This window comes from Eschrichtius robustus, chromosome 8 (genome assembly GCF_028021215.1).
Source record: "Eschrichtius robustus isolate mEscRob2 chromosome 8, mEscRob2.pri, whole genome shotgun sequence".
Taxonomy (NCBI): domain Eukaryota; kingdom Metazoa; phylum Chordata; class Mammalia; order Artiodactyla; family Eschrichtiidae; genus Eschrichtius; species Eschrichtius robustus.
Window position 1 is genome coordinate 9764014 of NC_090831.1, and position 21951 is coordinate 9785964.

General features: G+C 52.0%; 1 protein-coding gene across 1 annotated transcript in view; it reads right to left on the reverse strand.

Annotated features, from left to right (window-relative positions):
* Positions 1-21951, reverse strand: part of OGDH (oxoglutarate dehydrogenase) — a 76653-nt gene that overhangs the window by 40742 nt on the left and 13960 nt on the right. The window contains exons 3-4 of the mRNA XM_068550289.1: positions 7574-7765; positions 5676-5778 (exon numbers count right to left, since the gene is read on the reverse strand). Of these exons, the coding sequence (XP_068406390.1) occupies positions 5676-5778; positions 7574-7765 (295 nt within the window). The remainder of the gene's footprint in view (positions 1-5675; positions 5779-7573; positions 7766-21951) is intronic.

Genomic DNA, 21951 nt, shown 5'->3' on the forward strand with positions numbered 1-21951 from the left:
CCACACCTGGAAGCTTGCCTGGCGCTAGTGAAAATCAAGATGTTGATCTGGACACACAAAATACCTCCTGACGCTGGTTCCCTGGGAGGGTGGGCCTGAGGACTGAGGGGTCAGAGCATGGTCACTGGCACTGTGGCTGCTCCCTGCCCTGGGAGTAGAGAGGAAGGCCAGCCAATGCATCCTTGGACGCTGATGGCAAGAGCTCTGACTCAGAGAGGACGGAGACGCCTGCTCTGAGTGGGTAAAGCTCTCCTCCTCGCCCTCGAGGACGGCAGCACCTACCAAAGACCTCAGAGCAAGGGGCTCTCAAGACAATGGAACGTCCAGGTCCTGCACAAAAGCATGGATGCTTTGCTTAAGCCAAGGATGAAGACTCTTCATTTTTTTCCTTCAATCCTCATAATCAAGACATAGGACCACGCCAAGGAGCCATAAGCGTTGCCTGTGGGACTATCTCCCCACCTCTCCCGCCACCTCCCCACGCGCCGCTGGCCTCAAAGGGAACTGCAAATGTGCGTGTGTTAAAAAAAAATCTGGGGACTTCCCTGGTGGCGCAGTGGTTAAGAATCCGCCTGCCAATGCACGGGACACGTTCGAGCCCTGGTCTGGGAAGATCCCACATGCCGCAGAGCAACTAAGCCCGTGTGCCACGACTACTGAGCCTGCGCTCTAGAGCCCGCGAGCCACAACTACTGAGCCCACGTGCCACAACTACTGAAGCCCACGCGCCTAGAGCCCGTGCTCCGCAACAAGAGAAGCCACCACAGTGAGAAGCCCGTGCACCGCAACGAAGAGTAGCCCACACGCAGCAACAAAGACCCAATGCAGCCAAAAAATAATAAAATTAAAAAAAAAAAAATCTAAAGGCAATATGGTAAAATGTTTACATTTGTTCACTCTGGGTACTGGATATGTGGATGCTTTTATCTTTATCTGCACTTTTTGGATATTTTTAAAATAAAATACGAAGAAAAGACACAAACCGAAGGAGAGTGGAAAGAGAATAGATATTCTGGTTGTCATTTACAGAAAGCACAAGGGATTCCCAGCACCTGAGCACTTTAAAACATTTTTAAAAATTACTTCTTGATGAGCACAAGATGCTCTGCTGGAGAGACAGAGAACGGCTGAGATTTGGCCGTGTTGTTTCTAAGCGAAGCGTAGCCGGCAAGAAGCAGGGATGTGCCTTGGTCTGCCAGTTCCTGGGCATCCAGGAGGGAGGAAACCCCTGCAGGGGGATGTACCCACAATGACCTTAGCTTGGCCTGCCCTCCTGAGTCACTTGGGGAACCTGATCCCAACTCTTCACTCGGTGGTCTGGTGGCACCACACACTCCACACAGCAGCCAATAAATGCTAAGTAAACTGCTCTCTATTGTTCTGAAATTATGAAAGCAGATTAAAATTCAACTCTATTTTTAGCTCATTCTTCCCAGCCATCACGGGGGCAAAACTCAACCAGAAAGAACGTTCTGGAAGGTCAGAAGGGTGGGGAGACTTCATGTCCTGCTGTGCTGGACATGAAGTAGCTAAAATGTTGCCATAATTTGGACTTTTGAATTGCCCTTTTAACCATTTAACTCAAGTTCATTTCCTAAGTTTGACAATTTGCAAACACTAATGGTCAACAGAAGTTTCACACCTTCCTCTCTTTCATTTATAGAATTTGTTTTGAGTTCTCCTTTAATTATGTTTAAATCTCACATTTAAGTAAATTTCAATCATTTTTGTCACTGTGAATAGTTATACTATAGAATTTATACAGAAACCACAGACGATGGCATTTTTAAGCTGGAATCTAACTCAAATGCTGCACTTGGAAGAGGAGAGGAAACTGAGGGCAAGAGCTAATGAGAACTTTCTCCACGTCCCCACCCAGCCAAGGGCAGCTCTGCTGAGGCCAGAAACAAGACTGCCCCACGCCCCGTCCTCACCCCAGCGAAGCAAGGACTGGATGCCAGCGCAGGACTGCAGCCTGGAGGGGAAAGAGCACACAGGCTGTCTGGAGTTGATTTGTTTCTACTGAAGGTGGCAACAAGCCACAACCCCGACCCCAAGGGACTCGCTGTCAAAAGCTGCACGCTGACCCTTCTTTAGGGCCAACCAGGAGAGGCCTCGCTAGGAAACCTGATCCCATCTGGAGACTTCCTGCCTCTCCCTAGGGAGGAATGCGGAATGTGTGCCCAGGCACCTCAGGTTGGAGCTCAACTCTCCTCCACCCGACGACGTGTGGTCGACGGCACAGCCTGGCATAAATCAAGATGCGCTTCTGGGGGCCACCTGGAACCTGGCTCCTAACAGAACACATGCTGGGAAAAGGCCCCCCTTTCCTAAGCAGTCACCGCACAATTCTAGAACATAACCCACACCTAACTGAGAAACTGTTCCAACATGAATTTTTAAATTTTAATCAAAATAATCAATAACCCCACCATCTCAATGATATTTCTGTTGCATTCACAGTATGTTCTGTGTGCACGTGTCTCATGGTGACCCTGACATGCTGGGACCATCCAGGAGCTGGAGCATGTCGGCCAAGTCTGCTGTCTACCTGTTAACACTCTCTCTACCTGTCACTGCAGGGGCCATGAGTATTTCTAGGATGTTAGCATAGGGAACCTAGGCCAGCGTTTCCCAACCTTCTCAGAATTGGTCAGAAAAGGGCAAGAACTCAGTGGAAACTCTTCGTATTTTCCACCTTATTAAAAAAATTTTGAGAGGACATCAGCCCCGCTCGCCCTGCAGACCTGCACTGGCTAGCGCTGCCCTTGGGAACGGCTTCCTGACTTCACCCAAGGCTCGCAGCTGCTCCTCCCCGCCTTGTGCTGCTCCAGCAACAGCACAATGCTCAAATACATGGGGGGTGATCACCGCCTGGGCCTCGGTTTCCCCACAAGAGGATGGAGAAATCGTGCTGCATCCACCGGGAGAAAGGAAGGGCAGCTCAGAGGTGTCATGAGTGGCACGCAAGCTTGGGGAAGGCTTCTGTGCAACAGAGGACACCGCTGCAGTCACTCACTTACCCCAGATCAACACGTGGGCCACGCTGACTCCCCCCCCCGCCCCGCCCCGCTTTGGCAGGTCCCTGCACCGGAGCTACCCTGCTTCCTCGTCACTCAGGTTGCACCCCAGTCCTTACTACTACCAACTCCTGTGGGACCGACTCTGGGTTATTTGCTCCATTTCTTGGTTTCTAAATATATATCTTTACCAGAGAGACCAGCAGCTACTTATCTCAAAAGATGGTTAATAATCACCGTAGCTCACACCTTCATGGAGCTTAGTAAGCTCCAGGCACTATTCTAAGGAGTTTATTTAATTCTGAAACAACCTAACAGATGAGGAGACAGAGACAGAGGCACACAGCTAGCCCTGGCAGAGCCGGGCTTCCACATAGGGAGCTGGCTCGAACCCAGGCCCTGAGGTTCGGATAAGATGGTGGGCAGGAAAGTGCTCTAGGGACTGTCCAGTGTCCCTGAACAGAGCGGTCACGTTGGACCAGCTGTTTTCATAAAGACCTACATACATCAAGGGTGAGATAATTCAAGACTAACTTTCCTACGCTAATCCCATTGATCATGACCTTTATGTCACACTATTTTGAATTCTCAGGATGCAGTGCCCTTTTCTCCTGCACAGGAGGGGGCTGCCGCCCAACTCTCTCCTGGTGTTTCTGAAGGGCTCCCAGCTGGAGGATGCCCAGTCTTCCTCAAATGAGCGCAGGAAGTTCTGGGCCACCTCTGTGTGCTCTGGCTTATGACCCTCGCCATGCTGACGCAAAACCTCACAGAGGCACACTTGGGGCACTATTCCAGAGTTGGATGTAAGGCAAGGCCGAGATGGCCAAGAAAGAACTAGAAAGAACGACAGAGGTCCCGCCTCTGCCCCTGCCCCTGATGAGAGCTGTGAACTGAGGACCCAGGCAGCATCAACAGGCCTGGGGGCTCTCACCCTTCACAGACTCCTGGGCTGGGGTGGCCTGGGGGGCACTTCCAAGAAAGCCCCGCCTGAGCCTGTGGGCTGCGGCGGGCGCCATCCCACCCTGACCAGTCTCGAGTGGGACAGAGAAGAGCTCCAGGCTCCCCAGGCAGTGCTAATGAGCTGCGAACCACTGAAAAAGGTCCGTTTTGATACCAAGAAACTAGCAACCAGGGATGGCACAAGGAACAGGGGAGATGCAGTTTCAGACGGGAGAAGGAGACCCCATCTCCCCTGTGCCTTTCTTGTTTAAATGCTTGACCGTGCATGGGAACGCCAGCCTCTGTGGCCTGTGCCGGGCTGGCTCTGCAGTCATCCTTTTCTGGAGAGACAGCTCCAGGGCACAGGACCTTGCGCTCTCATCAGGCAGCTGGTGCCCTGGGGCTCGCAGGCCTCTCACGTAGGGGCGGGTGCTCTGCCCTGCCCTAAGCACCTGGAGGGGACTCACGGTGCTGAGGGGGCTTCAGCACCGTGAGCACAGCTTGGGTCGGGCCTGGGTGCTGCGGGGACTAAGTGGCGAGCAAGAGGAAAGGAGCTCCAAGTGTCCTGGGGGACACTGCAAAGAGAAGCTCACTTCTGGGGTGCACTAAGTTGTCACCACTCAATAAAGTAGCAGGATTAAGCTCACGTCCTGCCGACAATCTGAACTGGCCCTATTTAATCATATTCAGGAGGGCTTCTCTAATCTGTCTTCCAAAAACTGCTAAAGTGCAGGTACAAAGTAGAGGAAACCCTGTATTACCTAGGAGTGTTTCTGAAATGAAGACAGAGCAGAGACAAACCTCTAACAGCAATCCCAGGGCCAACACTGTTTGAAATCCAGCCTTACCTGACTAGTGCCTGACCTCCCACGTCACAACTCGGACACGCCTCTAAGGGCATTCGGGCACCACAGAGCGTTAGTGACTGTTATTCAGAAGGCAGATTTCGTCCCCTCCCAAAGAGCAGCGTTAGGCAGGTAGGTAATCATCAGTTCTGTCAGCATGCACAGTATTTCTCAAAAACAACCTGGCCATTTAAAAATTAGTCACGTCGTCATTTCTGTAGCACAGGTTAGCAGCACGGTGACTCAGAGCAGGTTAACCTGAGAAAGCAACCGCAGGTGTGAGCCCAGCCACGCCCCTCTGCTCAAGACAGAGGGGGCACGGTGCGCGGGACTACAGCGCCTGCGCGCCGGGACGCCTTCCAAAGTTTCCTCAGTATGATCACCGGCATTTGAGAATCGAGACACCCAAACTGCACCACCTGCGCTGGAATTCGCCCTGTCAAAGGCAGGCCACACCGTGCTTCAGAGCAGACAGCGTGTGACAACGGTCCCGAGCAGTGCCCCGTCTGGGGCAGCACTGCCCTGAGATCTGGAAACCGAAGCCAGACGAGCTGGTCTCTGGAATATCTTCTGACCCGCCTGCCTGGGTGGGTCATCTTTTTCTCTGTGCCACAAACCTTTTCTGCCCCCAAATTTTACTTTCCAATTTTGAGACTTAGACAATTGAGCTCATACGATCTGGCTGAAAAGCTGAGATAAAAATAACTTGCCCAAAACACACTAAGGCTACATGACTGATAAATGTCAAGTGATCAGAACGAAGGAAACTTAAGAGCCTTTCCCTTCCGCCTGCGGACGTCCTGGCTGCCACAGGCTGGGCCACAGAGAGAGGAGCCAAGCAGCGCAGCGCTGGCCACTCTCAGACCCTCACCAAGTTTGTCTGTGGATGAGATAATATCAGCGGGCACGGAGGAGTCCAGATCAGCATCCAAAATTCCCAGGGGGTCCAGCTGTGCTACATGGTGCCCTCGTATCTACGAATGGGCCAGCGATGGAGAGGGAAGGACACACACAGAAGGACAGGGGAAAAAAACAGAGGGAAGGGGTAAAAAAAAAAAAAAAAAAAAAAAGGTAAAATTACACTAAAATTCGTGTTTACAGATTAATTCTCACCCACGTTTGAAGAAACAGTTACTGGAGCATCATCAACATTTACACAACTAATTCCGAGAGGATCAAGTTTTGCAATGTGGTGACCCCTGACCTGGAAGCAATAATACAAGCAGTCATTAAGCAGGTCCTGTGGGCTGTGGCGAGGGGTAAAAGTTGCACTTGGTCAAACCTTTCCCTGAGAGCGCCAACGAACCCAAACAACAAAGTCAGTTTGTAAAAAACCTTACAATAGTTTGTTTTAAAGCACTATTGTGCATAAATGCACTTTTATAAAAAGGGGATAAGCTCCTCAGGTTTTGATAAACCTGGCAGTCTAAAAGGACTCATTTCTCGGGATCCTCACAAAGCTTTCCTGGATAAACAGAAATGGGATATGCTGGGGACTTTAGCTCCAGTGCGAAGGCCACTCAGCTTAGAACACGCAGAAGTCCCTAAGGAAGGTGTGGGTGTGGTGGCCCTGCTGCGTGGCTCAGGGCACAGGGGGCACAACAGCAGACAGCTACAACAGGGACCTCGGCGCCTGATCTGAACCGTTTAAAAGCAAAAAGACACAGAAAATCCCTTCCAATTTTGTTTCTTTAAGTCTTGGACACTTTACTCCACCGTTTCTTGCTAACAATTTGGGAAGGGGAGCAGCTGCTGAGAAGTCACTTAAAGACCAACAGAAATGACTGAAGCTGAACGAGACAGGCAGTGGTCAGCACACACCAACTGTGCCTCTTTCTACAGAAACACCCACTGTGAACGGCGTGTGTCTCGTCATTTGCCCTGGGGAGAGAGCCTGACTTGCCAGGCTCCAACAGGACAGGCCCACCCTGTGCTACCTGTCCTGACACCTGTGGCAACTGGCCCCGTGGGCGGAGGGGAACGGTCCACACGGCCGTTTCCAGGAAAGAGAACGTCGGAGAGAGAACTCTGTGGTGTGACACCCCTGCTACGTTGCAGCAATGCCAGAAGAGGCAGCAGGGGAGCCCAGGTCCTGGGGGCTCCCAGAAGGGCCTCCCCGGGCCTGATTTCTCCTCCTTTCCTCCTGAGAACTACTCACAGACCAGGTGGTAAGGTCTGAATTCTGGGCTCTTCTCCACGCCAGGCGGATATCCTGGAAGGGGCTTCTGGGCTCTGAGAAAGGCCATGGGAGCCCTTGGTTCTGCATGAGCCTCCTCCAACGGGGCTGACCGCTGACCGGACTGCTCCCGGAGCGGTGGCCCCTCTGCAGGCTCAGCTGCCCCTCACCTGCCTCTCCCTGCTTCCATGGGCTCTGCTTCTGTCCCCAGACCCTACAGGTTCATTTTCTCTTATCGCATTTGGGCCCTAGCAACCGAGAAGGGGAGCAGCACACCCCTCCCGGTCACTGCTCCCTCCTGGGGATCGGCACTTCCCCTGACGCCCGGGCACTGACTGCGTTTCCCTGCCTACAAATCATCCTTGCCAACCTATGGGAAGAAATAAGGGCAGGTGCTAAAGGTGGCAGAGGATCTGCTCAAACCAGGTGGGACTGCCTGGGCTCCTTTTCTCCTGTCATATGTCATTTTTGCCTCCCTCCAGCCCAGAGCAGGGAGAGAGAGCACCTAGTGTTTGGCTGGGGTGAAAGTTAGGCGACAGCCTTCACGGGGTCAGCGGGGCGCTGTCACGGGTGGCTGGCCGCTGCCACCTTACCTGGTAGGCCCTGATGAGAGACTGCACCGCCAGGTGATCCTCCACCAGCTTGTCCACGTTGGGCTGAGCCTCCACCAGGGGCTGCGCTCTGGCCACAGCTGCCAGGGAGCCCAGGCTCAGGGGGAGCGGGCTCTGGTAGGCGGTGCCCGGGGGCGCTCCGGCGTTGGTGTTTCGGAAAAAAATGTCCCACGACTGAAGACAAAGAAGGAACACACATGTCACTCCGTTGCTCCCCTAAGGCCTAGGACTCATTTTTAGCCAAAAAGAGAACCGTTCTTGGCAGGTAAGTCTTGATTATGTCCATCTACCAGTAGCCTGGCTGGGTCAACTTCTTCCTACTCTGGACAGCCTGCTTCTGCCCCCAGAGGGCGGGTCTCTCAGAGGCTGGGCCCCTGCTTCCATCATTCCCTCAGATGCGCCTCCTTACCCCCAACCCTACGACGCAGATGCCCTCCCATCAAAACCCCCAAGGCCCAAGGCCGCGCAGCTCTGCCCGGCTTGCGGGTGCCAACTGCTTCCACGGCAGGCAGCCCAGGAGGCAGGTGAACAGAGGCCTTCCTGCCCCATCTGTTCCCTGCCTAGTCATCCGGAAGACCAATGCTCGCGGCCCTCCTGCCTGTAGGGCTGCAGCTGCCCCAGGTCCTCAAACCCCAACTGGGCCTCCTGAGGGGAACTGAGCGCATTTAGATCCACTTTCCAGACCCCAGAGGCGTGGCACAGCCTTTGAAGCCCAGGCCTGCCTGCTTGTGCTTTCTCCCCGGACACAAAACAGAATCAGGGGGACTTCCCTGGTGGCACAGTAGCTAAGACTCCGCGCCCCCAACGCAGGGGGCCCAGGTTCGAGCCCCGGTCAGGGAACTAGATCCCAACACGCATGCCGCAACTAAGAGTTCGCATGCCGCAACTATGACCCGGCGCAACCAAATAAGTAAATAAATATTAAAAATAAAAACAAAAAAACCCCAAACAGAATCAGGGCCTTCATGTAAGAGGCAGCCCGGAGCTCAGACCGGTGAAGCCTGAAGCGTCCCCACTGACCCCCCCTACAGAAACAGTCTTGTCACTAAGGGCTCAGAGTGTGCAATCAGAGGCAGAACCTCAAATCTGAGCTCTGAGATCTTGGCAAATAACCTAAATTTCTGTGCTCAGTTTTTTCACCCGTAAGATGAGGACAAAAAAAAATCTATATATTCTTCATAGGTTTTTTTTTTTTTTGTAAAGACTAAAGGCATTTAGCACACAATCTGGTAGGCAGTTGGCATTACTGGTAGTAACTGGTATTACTTCTGGTTTCAATTTCCTTTGTGCTAATGTGAACTAACTCCTCTTCCTATTATTTTTGGCTACTTTGTGTCTGATTCAATTTTTTCTTTGGCCATGCTGAGCAGCTTCTGGGATCTTAGTTTCCCGACCAGGGATCGAAACTGTGCCCCCTGCAGTGGAAGTTTGGAGTCCTAACCACTGGACCACCAGGGAATTCCCTGATTCAATTTATAGTCTGCATAGACACTGTGAACTATAATAGTTTATCTCATACAAAGACGTGAGGCTTAAAAAAAAATTTTAGAGGTCAGAGGAACTAAGACTTAATAAAATTCCATTGCAAAAAATATATATATTAAAACTCAGAGAGTTTAGAAACATGAAAACATTGTCTTTCTTCTCTGCCATGCATTTTCGAGTTTCTAAGATTCTTCTGTCAATAAACTCTGGTTAGACTTCTTGAAAAATCTGGAGAGGAGAAACTTCACTAGATTTTTGTTCGCCCTCCCAGTTAAGTGCTACCAAGATGTTGTCCAGATGGGCTCATCTGGGAGCTTGGGCAGATATCGAATGGGTCTATCTGTGTCTGGGCAGAAACCTTGAGACTGGTCCTGAAGGCTGAAGGTCTTCTGGCTTTCTCAGGCAGGCTCCTTATGACATGTAGATGTACTGACTTGGACGGTCCAAGAGATGGATGCATGCTGCCGCCAATCACAAACCCCTGGGATGCGCACAGGCCTGGAGTATCACACAGGGCAGCCCGGCCTCTCACTATAAGTGTTTCTGAGCAGAGTTTTCCAGAATGTTTATATCATTCTACAATAAGAACATAGTCCTCTCGTATTCAAAAAGATTAATTAAAAAAATCAAACTATTAGGGAGATGATAGTACAACATGGTGGATATACTAAAAACCAGAATTGTACACTTTTTACATGTGAATTCTATCTCAATCACAATTTTTAAATGTTTTAACGTATCTCACTATTCAAGGTTTTACTGTTTTTACCTTTCTGGTTAATTTTCGGCATGTCAGCTGATGGTAGAAGGGAGATCTGGGGTTCTCTTTTGGCAAAGGCCACAACACCGACTGCAGAGCACCGTGCATCACGTGACCTGACAACCAGGGGCATTCTACATCCAGGGCTTGGAACCCCAAGACCATTCTATCCCTCTGAGTCCTCTAACAGGGGTAAAAGCAGTATGCCCACCAGAGAAAGCAACTGACTTACTCTTGTGAGAGAAAGGAGAGGATGCCTCAGGGTCAGCAGCCTTGGGCAAGGTAAGGCTGCCCCAAGCTCCGCACCCACCTGGTTCCTTACAAGGGCCTAAGGAGCAGACTCGCTGGACACCCCGAAACATTTCTGACTCTGTGAGCTTGTACAGCAGGCCATGCAAGCTCCACGCATTCTGGGAGCAGCTCTGGCCCAGGGCTCTCCCTGGCCCCCACCCATACCTCCAGTAACTGAGGGCCTGGACTAAAAGGAGCCCCGCTGATAGGGCAGGGAATGCGGCAGGAGTCAGCCCAGCCTTGCATGGCAAGAACCAACAGCACCCTGCTCCTGCCTTGTAAAACCTGATCTAGTTTCTACTTTGCCCCCAGTGGGCTCTAGCACTGGCGTCCCCACCCTTACGTGTGTCCACGCCAAGTCCTGCTCTGGGCACATACCCTGGGGCTGCAGGGGGGCTGAAGGACAGGGCATGACCCTGAAACCAAGTAGCCTCTGGAGAGCAGCACACAGGATCTCAACTTTCTTCAAGCCTTAAACACTGTCTTCTGCCCCACAGAACGCATGAAGACATGTGTAGAAATGCAGTGGCAGTCGCCCAACGACAAGACCTTGGATCGAGAGGGTCCCCTGCCTGCACGCTGACCCCTCACCCTGATGGGAACCAGCTGCTGACAGACCCAGAGCCAAAAGGCACAGCAAAAACCACAAGTTCACCTCTCTTTAGAAAAATCAGCTTTGAATAACAAGAACAGTGGTGGCAGCCACAGAGGTAGGAGTAGTTACCACACTGATGTTCCAAGCACCTGGAATGCCAACCACAGCCTCCTGGGGAGAGGTTCAGGCAGGCAGGACTGACACAGGGTGGTCACCAGGCAGGGAGACTGATCAGGTTAAGTAAGACAGAGCAACCCTTACATAAACAGCATCTCTCAGGCTGGCTTACCCTTGCCAAAGCCAGCAAACAATAAAACCAAAGGATTTCCAGGGCTGACACCCGGAGGGCGCAGGCCAGGCCCCTGGGTGGCGGTGGGGCGGGGAGAGAAATCGCAGACATCGGGCCTCCTCTCTCTGACCTTCTTTTGTGCTTGGGATAAAACTCCAGGTGATTTTCAATTGGCTAAGGACAGCGACACAGACTGAAATTCTGCTCAAGCTGGAGGCGGTCAGAAAAAACTGGTTCCTACCAGTATTGCAGAGAGCTGGGAACCACTGGGAAAGAATATGCCAGGAATGCAGCTTCCTCCTGTCCCGTAATTCACCCCCACTGCGCATGCCGGCGCTCAGCTTCCCTGCGGCTCCGGCAGGCCCTCCCCCGCACGCTCTGGGCAGGTGTGGGTACCTGCACTCAGTTGAGGGCCCGGCCAAGGAGCCCACCCCAACAAACAGCAAGCCCCCTTCCACCGGATCCGATCAGTTTGCACACGTGGGTGACAGAAAGTTCCTGGCGGCATACACTTTGCAAAACCCTCGCACTGCAGCTTAAAACTGGTGAATTTTCATGTAAGTCAGACCTCAAAAAAAAGTTGACTTAAAAAAAAGGCTGTGAGGGCTTCCCTGGTGGCGCAGTGGTTGAGAATCTGCCCGCCAATGCAGGGGACACGGGTTCGAGCCCTGGTCTGGGAAGATCCCACATGCCACGGAGCAACTGGGCCCGTGAGCCACAACTACTGAGCCTGCGCGTCTGGAGCCTGTGCTCCGCAACAAGAGAGGCCGCGATAGTGAGAGGCCCGCGCACCGCGATGAAGAGTGGCCCCCTGCTTCCCGCAACTACAGAAGGCCCTCGCACAGAAGCGAAGACCCAACACAGACAAAAATAAATAAATAAAAAAAAATAAAGTAACTTTCATCTAAAAAAAAAAAAAAAAGGCTGTGAAAATGAAGGTCATTTTTTTTGGCTTGCAGGTTTCACCGCCCTTTAGAGGCCGAGCTTCTCTCCCTCCAGCATCTTCTCCAAGATGCCTCTTCCACCCTTCCCTTCCCCACCCCTGAACTGGCTTCCGCCTTCCTTCGGTAGTAGCCTGCACCTCCCCCACTCCTGCTGCCTGGGGCGCTCATCCCCTCTCCACACATTGGCCCGCGTCATCTTCAACCTGTAGCTCTGTCACTATCTGGAGAGGGTTCCCCTTCTGATAATCGCAGCCCTCATTTGCACACATCTGAACTTGAGGCTTTGTTTACCCATATGTCTACCTGCCGCCAGTTCTGGTTCTCTCCCCGGCAGTGGCTTCCCTGCTGCCAGAACCAAGTGTCTGCAGACCCGCTGCAGGGACAGGTGACCACGAGGCTGAAGTGACTGGTCAGTGGGCCCTTTCCCAAATGAAGAGAAAGCTTCAAGAAGAGGACGCCTGTGCGGTCCCACATGCCCCCTGCACGTGGAGCTTCGCGGCCTCCGTGCCATAGAGGCGAGCAGCCCTGGCCCGTCAACGGTAGTGTAGGCCGGCCACCCACCTCCCACGAGTGGGTTTAAGGCCATCAACTTGTTGCTGAAATGACTTAAACCAAAACACGATAGATTTCAAGTACAAATAAGTATAACTTTCTGGCTGAAATGAAACCAGAATGCTTACATTTAATTTTAGATAACTAAAAGCATTTAACTGTAGTGCATGAAGGCCTGTTTTCAAAAGCCATCAGCTCCTATGCTCCCCCGTACACCTCCCAGACTTCTCACAGCCCCAACGGGCTTTCCCTGCCGCCACCAGTCCTCCTCTCCCCAATTAGAGGCAGCTCTTCAAAGCTGCAAACACATCCCTTCTCCTCTGTAACGTCTAAGGAAGTTGGTCCGGTGCTTTGCACATAGTAAGTGCTCAACACACCTGCTGAGTTAAGTTCAGACAGGTCAGACTCCTTCAAAGACGAACATCTTGACAGGTGTGGTGTCAGATGCAATGTCAGGTGCAGTGGTAGGGCTGGTATCAGGTGTGATGCTAGGTGCTGTGCTCCCTGGGATGTCAAATGTGGTGCTGCGGGGTGTTAGCTGTGGTTCTAGGGGTGGTATCAGATGCAGTGTCAGGTGTGATGCGAGGTGGATGCCAGGTGCTCGGTCTGGCGTGGTCCTAGGTATGGTGTCAGGTGTGGTGCTAATAAGTGCTGTGCTAGGCGGGGTGTCAGGTGCAGCAGTGGGTGCCGTGACAGCTGTAAGACCGTGGACCGTCCAGAGTCCTCATCTCAGATAAGATGCTGACCTCAGTGGGTGTGGGACTGCTAACCAGGGGACGCGGGTGTCAGTGGTTCAGTGAGGCAAGCCGACTTTACCCTGTTGATTGTCAGCAGATCGCAAGAGTCTCAGGGCCAAGTTCCTGTCTGTGAAGGTCATGACAGAGACTTGTTCACGAAGGGTTTGGTTTTGGAGGGGTTGCAAACCTGCTACCAAGCGCCCTTCCCCACCCCGTCTCAAAGGCCCCTGATGTGTGTCAGATACGCGGGCCAGTGCAACTGGGTGACGTACCAGGGCCACGCACAGGCTGAGCCCACCAGAGTGGGCCTGCCTGCTGCCCGCCTGCTCCTGGGGGTTGGGGGCCCCCGTCCTGGCCCCCACAGGCTGGGCGAGGGCCAGGGAAGTCGCTTCAGCTCTCTGTGCCCCATTCCTTGCCTATAAAAGTAGGGAGCACAGGTTACTTAGGACACCCCTATACTTGTGTAGCTTTTTACACCTTAAAAAGCACCTGTAGGTATACTCATATTTGTTCAAGAAGCTGATGATCAAAGCTTAACCCTAGGGTTACTAATGCTTATTCTAGCTGATCAATTCTATGACTCTGGGTTCTGGACTGAACAGACCACTTTCTATCGTCCAAAGTCCCCTTCAGATGCCCTGCTGTCTCGTCTCCACCTTAGCTATGGAACAAACCCCACCCACCCGCATTATGCACCCTGGTCTAGAACATGATGTCACCTGCTAGCCACCACCACCCTCTGCTGGGCGCCCCGCCAAGGACCCTGACGTAAAACACCATGCCGGGGATGGGGTGGGGCAGCCTCTGGCCACCTCTTGAATGGACCAAACCCCAGGCTCAAAGGCCATCACAGTTGATAAACTAATGACTGCCGGCTCTGGACGTCAGATGCCAGCACTGTCACAAACAACCATATCATTATGTTCTGATACTGTCAATGCTTTTTAACTGCCACAAACGTGAAATTCAAAGGAACAAGTGACCAAGGAAAACACATGCATGGCCAAACAAGGGTTTGGCAGGTTCAGGCTAATTCAGTCAAATAAATGGACAGGCAACAGCTCCCTGAGCCAAGGATGGTCACCTGTGACTCGCTGGCCGACAGGTGCTGCTCCTCAAGGACCCCAGTGCCCTGGAGGGAGCTGGCACTGCTCTGAGGCTGCACGTCTCCCTACTCACCCTGCACAGGGGCTCTTCCAGCTTAGAAAGTGTGCTGGCAAATTCTGCATTATTTCCTAAGCGCCTAGCTTTCTGTGCACACCAGCCCAGCTATGGCGTGGAGCTGAGTGATTCATGTCTGTGCTGTGTATGAAAAGCCTGCATGGGGCAGTGTCTACAACCCTCCTGGTGTGCCCTGTCTGTGCCAACTGCTGGGCTCCATGCCTTTCCTGAAAACACCGTGTGGGACTATCCAAACGTCCCGACGAGACGATGCCCGGGGTGAGGGGGCGAGAAGACCCGCAGTGAATGGCCACAGACCTGCACAAAAGGTTCCTGCTTCAGGGCTAGGCAGTCTCGAAAGACATGCATAGCGCTGGGCTGCAGACCCCTCCAACCACAGGCAGGGCCTTGCTCAAACTGTCCCCAGTTGAGGACGGGCAGGGCCATGTCCCGACCCAGCTCACTGCCCACCACCACGTCTAGGAGGCACCAGGACCTGGGCCTGCCTGACCTGTCACCACAGACCTATTTATACTGGGAGCAGTTAAACTTGGGGGTTCTGCTTGGGGATGCCTCAGCCAGAGAAGCCAAATGAACTGTGCTCGATCAGAGCGATGCTGTTATTTTTAAAGCACAGTGTAGTACAGGCGAGAGAACATCTCCAGACAAGTTCTACTATCTTCTCTCTGTATGGGTGTACAGGTAAAACGGCAATAAACACACAAGATTAGCAAAGAAAAGCTGCCTCAGCTCTTCTCTAAGGAATCTGCTGATAGAGGAATGATACTGCCTGGGTTTCCGCCCTAGACTAAAGGCAGTGGCCCATCAGATCATTATAGAAAGGACTGTGGTAGGCTGCCCAGTGGCCACATGTCCTCCCAGGTCCACAAAAGGCCCCCTTCAGTGGCCATGTGGCTCCTCCACTGGAGGTGAGCCCTTGGGGGCTGGCCTGAGACTTGCTTTGACCAAGGCCATGGGTGGGAGTGGCAGTGTGAGTTCTGGGTGGGGCATCCAAGGCCTGCAGCCTCTCCTCCCTTCTCCTCTTGGAGCTACACTGAGGACTTGTGAGGGAGTCTCTCTGGTCCCCTGGCTGATGGCAGGGCCTGGTGGATAGGTAGCACCAAGCACCAGATGTGAGGGGGTCCTTTGCGGGGCTGCAGCCTGGCCAAACCTCAGCTGCACGGAAGCTGGGAACCATGAGAAAGACTTCACTGGTGGTGTTTCGAGTTGCCAAGTCTTGGGGTGGTTTATTACACAAACGCTCATAGAAACCAGACTTTTACTGCAGGAAAATATCATACACAGGACGCCTGTGACGGCTCTCATGCGCAGTTTTTCTGGCATTCCTCAGGAAGTGAGAGCCCTTGCCCTCTGCCTGGCTGTCCGCACCCAACAGTGCATTCTGTCAACTCAGAACTGCGACTCTCCAGGGTCCAGGGCAGCTGTGCGGGACCACAGTGGGCATCTGGTCCCCACGCGCCTAGTGGATGGCCCCACCTGGAGGGCCTAGCCCAGCTGAGCCAAGCCTCAGGCTCCGAGAGAATTCTGGCTCTGCGAGTCGGGACCACTTAAGAGACAAGGCCCTAAACTCACGACCTGCCCATGGACGGCAGAGTCCAGAGCCCAGCAGACCTTCAGACCCCTCGCGGGGGCCTGGCACAGGCGGAGTCGGGGAGTGAGTGGCCTAGGGGCTCTGGGCTGACGATGCGATCACCATCACAGCCCCTTTCTGGGAAAGGCCCCAAAGAACACCTCCCGCTGACAACGTGCTCCTTCTTCCCTTCCCCAGAGAGGAGGCGCCAGGCAGGCGGCTGGGGCAGAGCTCGCTGTGCCCTTCTCAAGAGCTGCCCCAGGGACTTCCCCGGTGGTGCAGTGGATAAGACTCTGCGATCCCAATGCAGGAGGCCGGGGTTCAATCCCTGGTCAGGGAACTAGATCCCACATGCATGCCACAACTAAGGAGCCTGAATGCCACAACTAAAGAGTCCACCTGCCTCAACCAAGACCTGGTGCAACCAAAAAAAAAAAAGGAGCTGCCCCAGCCCCGAGGTTGACTCGCTCCTTTCTTGCTCTTGGTGCCCACCTTCCCCTTGAGGTCGCTCTGGATCTCTCTCTCGTTATCACTGACACTTAAAAACCCACGATTCTTGCTTAAAATACAGTACAAAAGGACAGTCATTAAAAAATCACGCTCCCAAAGATGCAGCACGCCTTTACTCCCAGCCCGCCCTCCGGCCACTGCAGGCTTAGTTAGCTCTCCATCAGCGCCTGACACCCTCACTTTCTGCCAACTGCTCAGGGGTCCACACTCCCACAGCGTTTCACAAACTAAGCCAACACCCCTCGGCTTGATCTCGGGGCCTCTCCACGTACGTCGCAGCTCAAACTGCTGGTCTTCACTTTGCTGCCTTGGGCTCCTGGCGCCGAGCCTCCCAGGAGCCTCTGTGAGTGCTCGCTGAGTGCCCCCCGGCCCTCCCCGGGCCCCTGCGGCCCTCTGCCTTCACACGTGCCTCTTCTGGGTACAGCCACCCTGTCCCTGGCCAGACCCCTTCCTTACCCTTCAAAACTCAGAACGACTGGCGCTTCCCTGCAGAAGCCGGTGGGGTTTACTCTGTATTCTAACTGTGCTCGGCTTCCCGAAGTCCCCACGGGCCCACGAGCTAGCGGGCCCTGCACACTCACACCTCCTGGCAGCCACTCGACTCAGTCCTCCAATAAAACTGTCACGAGCTGCAAACTGCTACACACATAAGGTGAAGGCACTGCTTCAGGACCCTTACACTTTCCAAAGGTGTTAATTTTATGTCCCTGATGGTATAAACACGAATCGTTTAAGAGTAAAATACTATACTGAAGTTAGGGAAGATGTCCTTAGTTGGTTTAGTCGATTTAACACAAAAAGTCACCAGGGTTGAGATCCATCCTGATTTAGGAAGCTGAGTATGGAGGGGGAACTTCAAAGTGAGGTTTAACAGCCTCGATCACTGAAAGCCCGTGAAGTATACCACATGTGTGTTTTTCCCCAAGGCCAGCAAAGAACTAGGGCGAACCGCGGTTGAGTTTTTAAAGTGCAGCCAAGGCAGTTTCAAAGCTGCAGAATGAAAAGGAACGGTGTCACCCCATACTGGGGACGACGTGTGTCTCTTTCTGCTCTGCTTGTCTGGTTCAATTACAGAAAATAACAGCATTGTGTTTCACGAGCATGGAAGGAAGAAGCAGAAGTGCCCGGGCCAGAAGGGTGGCATGGCCGAGCTCAGAGAGGTGGGACCGAGAGTCTAGGATCTGCACGTCGAGCGCCGCACAGAGCTCTTGTGGCGACCACACTGGACCAGAGAGCTGTTACTACACGTGGGAGCTGGCCCGCAGAAGGCAGGAGAGGAAATGGACGCAGTCAGCAAGACGAGGAAGACAGGCTTTTAGGAAGTGGGCAGAGGTCACTGAGAAGGCCCAGGCAGGGGAAGTGAGCTCCGATGCACCAAGGACGGCCGTGGTGGCCCAGTGAGCAGGGGCACAAAGGGCACCACAGGGTGGAGAGGGCACACGGCCCGACCCTGGGTCCTCCCTGCAGGGCTGATACCACGCTGTGACTGTGGCGGGGGTGGAGGTGAGGGCGGGCACCTGCCTCTGCTGCACAGGAGGGGCCCGGTGAGGGCTCAGCAACTCTCAATTACCTGTCTGTGTGAAACACTAACAAAGGCAATCTGGTTTTGACTCTGTTTTTAAGACATAAATAAAAATAAGATGCCACCATCTGACTTGTCCCCAACATGGCCAAGACCTTAATGAGGGAGGGCTTAGCATGCTGACAGAACAGGCCCTGGCTGACGGGTCCTAGGGGTTCAAGGAGCGAGCTACACTGGAGCGCAGAGGCCGGACTGGAGAAAATGATGGGGAAGAGACGGCTGTCTAGGAGAGGACCACACCAAGGGACAAAGAGGAGAGGGATGGCGAGATGGAGTGCAAAGGCAGACCCTGGGCCGGCCAGGTAACTGGGCGCAGAGGCACAGAGAGCGCTCGGGGGCTTGCACCCCTGAACTGCTTGATTACTTTACCACAAACATAACAGTCCCCATTAAACATTTAGAAATAAAAGTTTTCTTTAAAAATAGGGATACGACAAAATAATAAAGTAAATTATAAAGTCAAACGTGAAAGGGTAGCTTTAAGGTAATCACAAACAGCTGAATATAGACTGAGAATGAGATTATAATATTAGAGAAGTAACTTGTTAATTTTGTTAGGTGTGGTGAAGAAACCATTCCCTTGATAGAGCCACTCAGATGCATTTATGACAGAAAAGTAAGTGGGGAAGGAACAGATTTTTAAAGACTGGCAAACTGCAGAGAGCTACTGAAGTTGCGTGATGGGTCTCCTCACGGAGGTTCATTTCACACTCCTGTCAACTGGGGGAAGAAAAAAAAAGCACAACGTGAGAGTTGTGAGTTAAGCTTTATTTGGGGCAAAATGAGGACTATAGCCCGGGAGACAGCATTTCAGAGAGCTCCGAGAAACTGCTCCAAAGGGGTAGGGGGGAAGGTCAGTATATTTGTGATTTCGGTGAAGGGGGAGTACATGCAACCGAGCACATATTTTCTGCAGAAGGTTGTTGCTAGTCACGAGGAGCACACAGCACCATGAAGGATTTTAGTACTTTTCTAGATACAGGGAGATGACAGAATTGGGCTCATAAAATCTTCTCCTGAAAATATCTATCTGAAGACCTGTTCTCCCAGCTTTTCCCAGAGCACAGAGTGCTTCATTCCTGATCTCCACCCCCTGAACTCCTTTCAGGGGGTGTTGAAGGTCAGCAGCTGCAGAGTTCATAATTTGATCCTTGTAAAGGTAGATGGTAAGTGTCAATTTGTAATTGACACCACTATTGTATGTTTGAAAACGTCATAAAAAGTTTAAAAAATAATAGGAAAGCAGAGCGTAGAAGGGCAGGGAGGGGGAGATGCTAAATCTGTGCTGTTTCTGCTGAACACAAAAAAATTCAGTCCTAGCAGTTCCTCATAAGCCCTCTGCAAAGGGAGGGAGGAGAATGATGACAGAACCAGCTCTCGGGACAAGGAATTTGACATCCCTTATCTGATGCAGAAATGAGAGCTCAGAAAGATGATCAATCTAAATCTTAAAACCTAATTTTCTTTATCTCTCCCTAAACTATTTTTTCTAACACAGAGCACAAACGAAGCATTCTTAATAAAGCCAACGATTTCCAAGGCCTTCCGTGGGTCACAAATGCCTTTGAAAATCTGATGAAAGCTCTGGATCCTGTCACTCAAAAAATGAGCATACAACAGGTATTGGGCCTAACTCAACTTGGAGAGGCGATCAAGTCCACTTTGCTGGGATGGCCGTGGAGGGACACTGCCATTGTAAATGTCCACTGATTTACACCATCCTGTCCCTCTCCCTCAAGAAGACGCTGTGTCCCCTGGAGAATCCTGACACAGAAACCAGCACATAAAATCTGGCCCAAAGACGCCAATCTGCATGTATTCTCTTATTAAACTGAAAAGTCCTTTTTTGAGATCCTTTACCCATATCCCCCGCAGAATCTCTCAAAGAGGTGCTAAAGAGGTGCTTGCTCTGACCCGCGGAGCCCAAGGACCCAATCCTCACTCTGGATTCTTCCTCAGCAGGCTGCATCTGTGCCTGTCAGTAGTCCTCTCACTGTGCTGTCCTCATCCCTGGGACAGATGGACACAGTGACCATCCCACACAACCTGAGAACCCCCAAGCGTTACCTTCCTTGACACCATGTGATAAAAATACTTTTCAAGAATAGGTGGAGCACAACTACTGAGCTCATGTGCCACAACTACTGAGCCCGTGCGCCTAAAGCCTGTGCTCCGCAACAAGAGACGCCACTGCAGTGAGAAGCCCGCGCACCGCAACGAAGAGTAGCCCCTGCTCGCCACAACTAGAGAAAGCCCGCGCGCAGCAACGAAGACCCAACGCAGCCAAAAATAAATAAATAAAAAATAAATTAAAAAAAAAAAAAAAATAGGTGGAGCATAGAGCATTTTTAGGGCAGTGAAAACACTCTCTATGATACTATAATGGTGATACATGGCATTATGTATTTGTCCAAAACCACAGAATGCACACCACCAAGAGTGAACCCTAATGTAGACTATGGGCTTTGGGTGATGATGACATGTCAATGTAGGTTCATCAACTGTGACAAATGTTGTAACTCTGGCGGGGGTGTTGATGGCGGGGAGACTGCACGTCGGGGGCAGGGGTACATGGCAATTCTCTGTACCTTCCCCTCAATTTTGCTATAAACCTAAAACTGCTCTACAGAATAAGTCTTTTAAACAATTTTTTTAAAGCAATAACGGTAACAATATTCATACAAATACTAATAATGGTAACAGCCACCGTGATGCTTTCAGCCCCACTTTCCAGAGCTCTGCACCACAGAGCCACAGTGTGCTTCTCCACTGCAACCCATTCCCGTGACGCCAGGCATTCACACACGGACGTTCCCCGACCTAGATCCCTGTTAACTCGCAATAACTCACTCAGGTGCTGTTCTCCCTAAAACCAAATATAACTTAAGAAGACTTGGTTGGTTCCACAAAGAGGTTACGTCTGAGAAAAGGAAGGCAAGGGACAGCCTGGACACAAGATGTAAGTCTGATTCTGAAACCTCCGGGCTAAGTTTATTTGAGAGATAACCTTGTAGCAACGGTCTTCAGAAACCGCTAATATCTGACATCACAGGCAGAGGCACTTCTCTCCGGGCAGTGCGTTTGTCTACAGTCTTGGGAAACACACCCCAGATCTCCTCCCATAGGAAACCAGGTCTCATCTTGCTCACGGAGCAATGCAGCTTCCAGGTTGCCATGGAAACCTTGCTGGGCAAGGAGGTTCAGACCAAGAAGCGGCATTCCTGATGAAACGGGGCTGGTGGCTCCTGCAGTCAAACGTACCCAATCTAAATGTCACTAATGCTTCAGGGTAAAAGGGTAAAGCTTACGCTCAAGGGCCCAATGGAAGCAGGCTGCTTTTAGATAACAAGTCCCTAAAATTCACAAGGAAAGAGCCAGATCAACAGTGATGACAGCCAGCCTCCGGGGGGCACTTCCTCTGCGCAGACCCTGAGCACCTCACACGTACTGTCTCCTTCACACACCCCGCAACGGGGCACAAGGAGTCTGAGCAACTTGGGGGTCTACCCTCCAGCTTCTGCTGGGCCAGCTGCCTGACCTGAAAACCAAGAAACGGTCATCAAAACCCATACATATCACTGGCCAAAATGCTGTGAAGAAGTTCTCCCACTAGGCACGCTCTGTATCAAGTAAACGTGTGAAGAGAGAGGCTCTAAGGAAGAGCCTCACCGGTTAACACAGAGAAATTATAAGGAAGACTTCACAGAATTTACTTTCAAATACAAGAGAAAAACGTGAACATACTGATCTAAAATGTCATTTATACAGAAATCACATGAAATGGTTTTCAGGTGTTCTGAGGACAGAGGGACAGAGGAGCTTCCTGCGGGGTCTCTCCTTCCGTGGGCTTCCTTTCTGCGGCA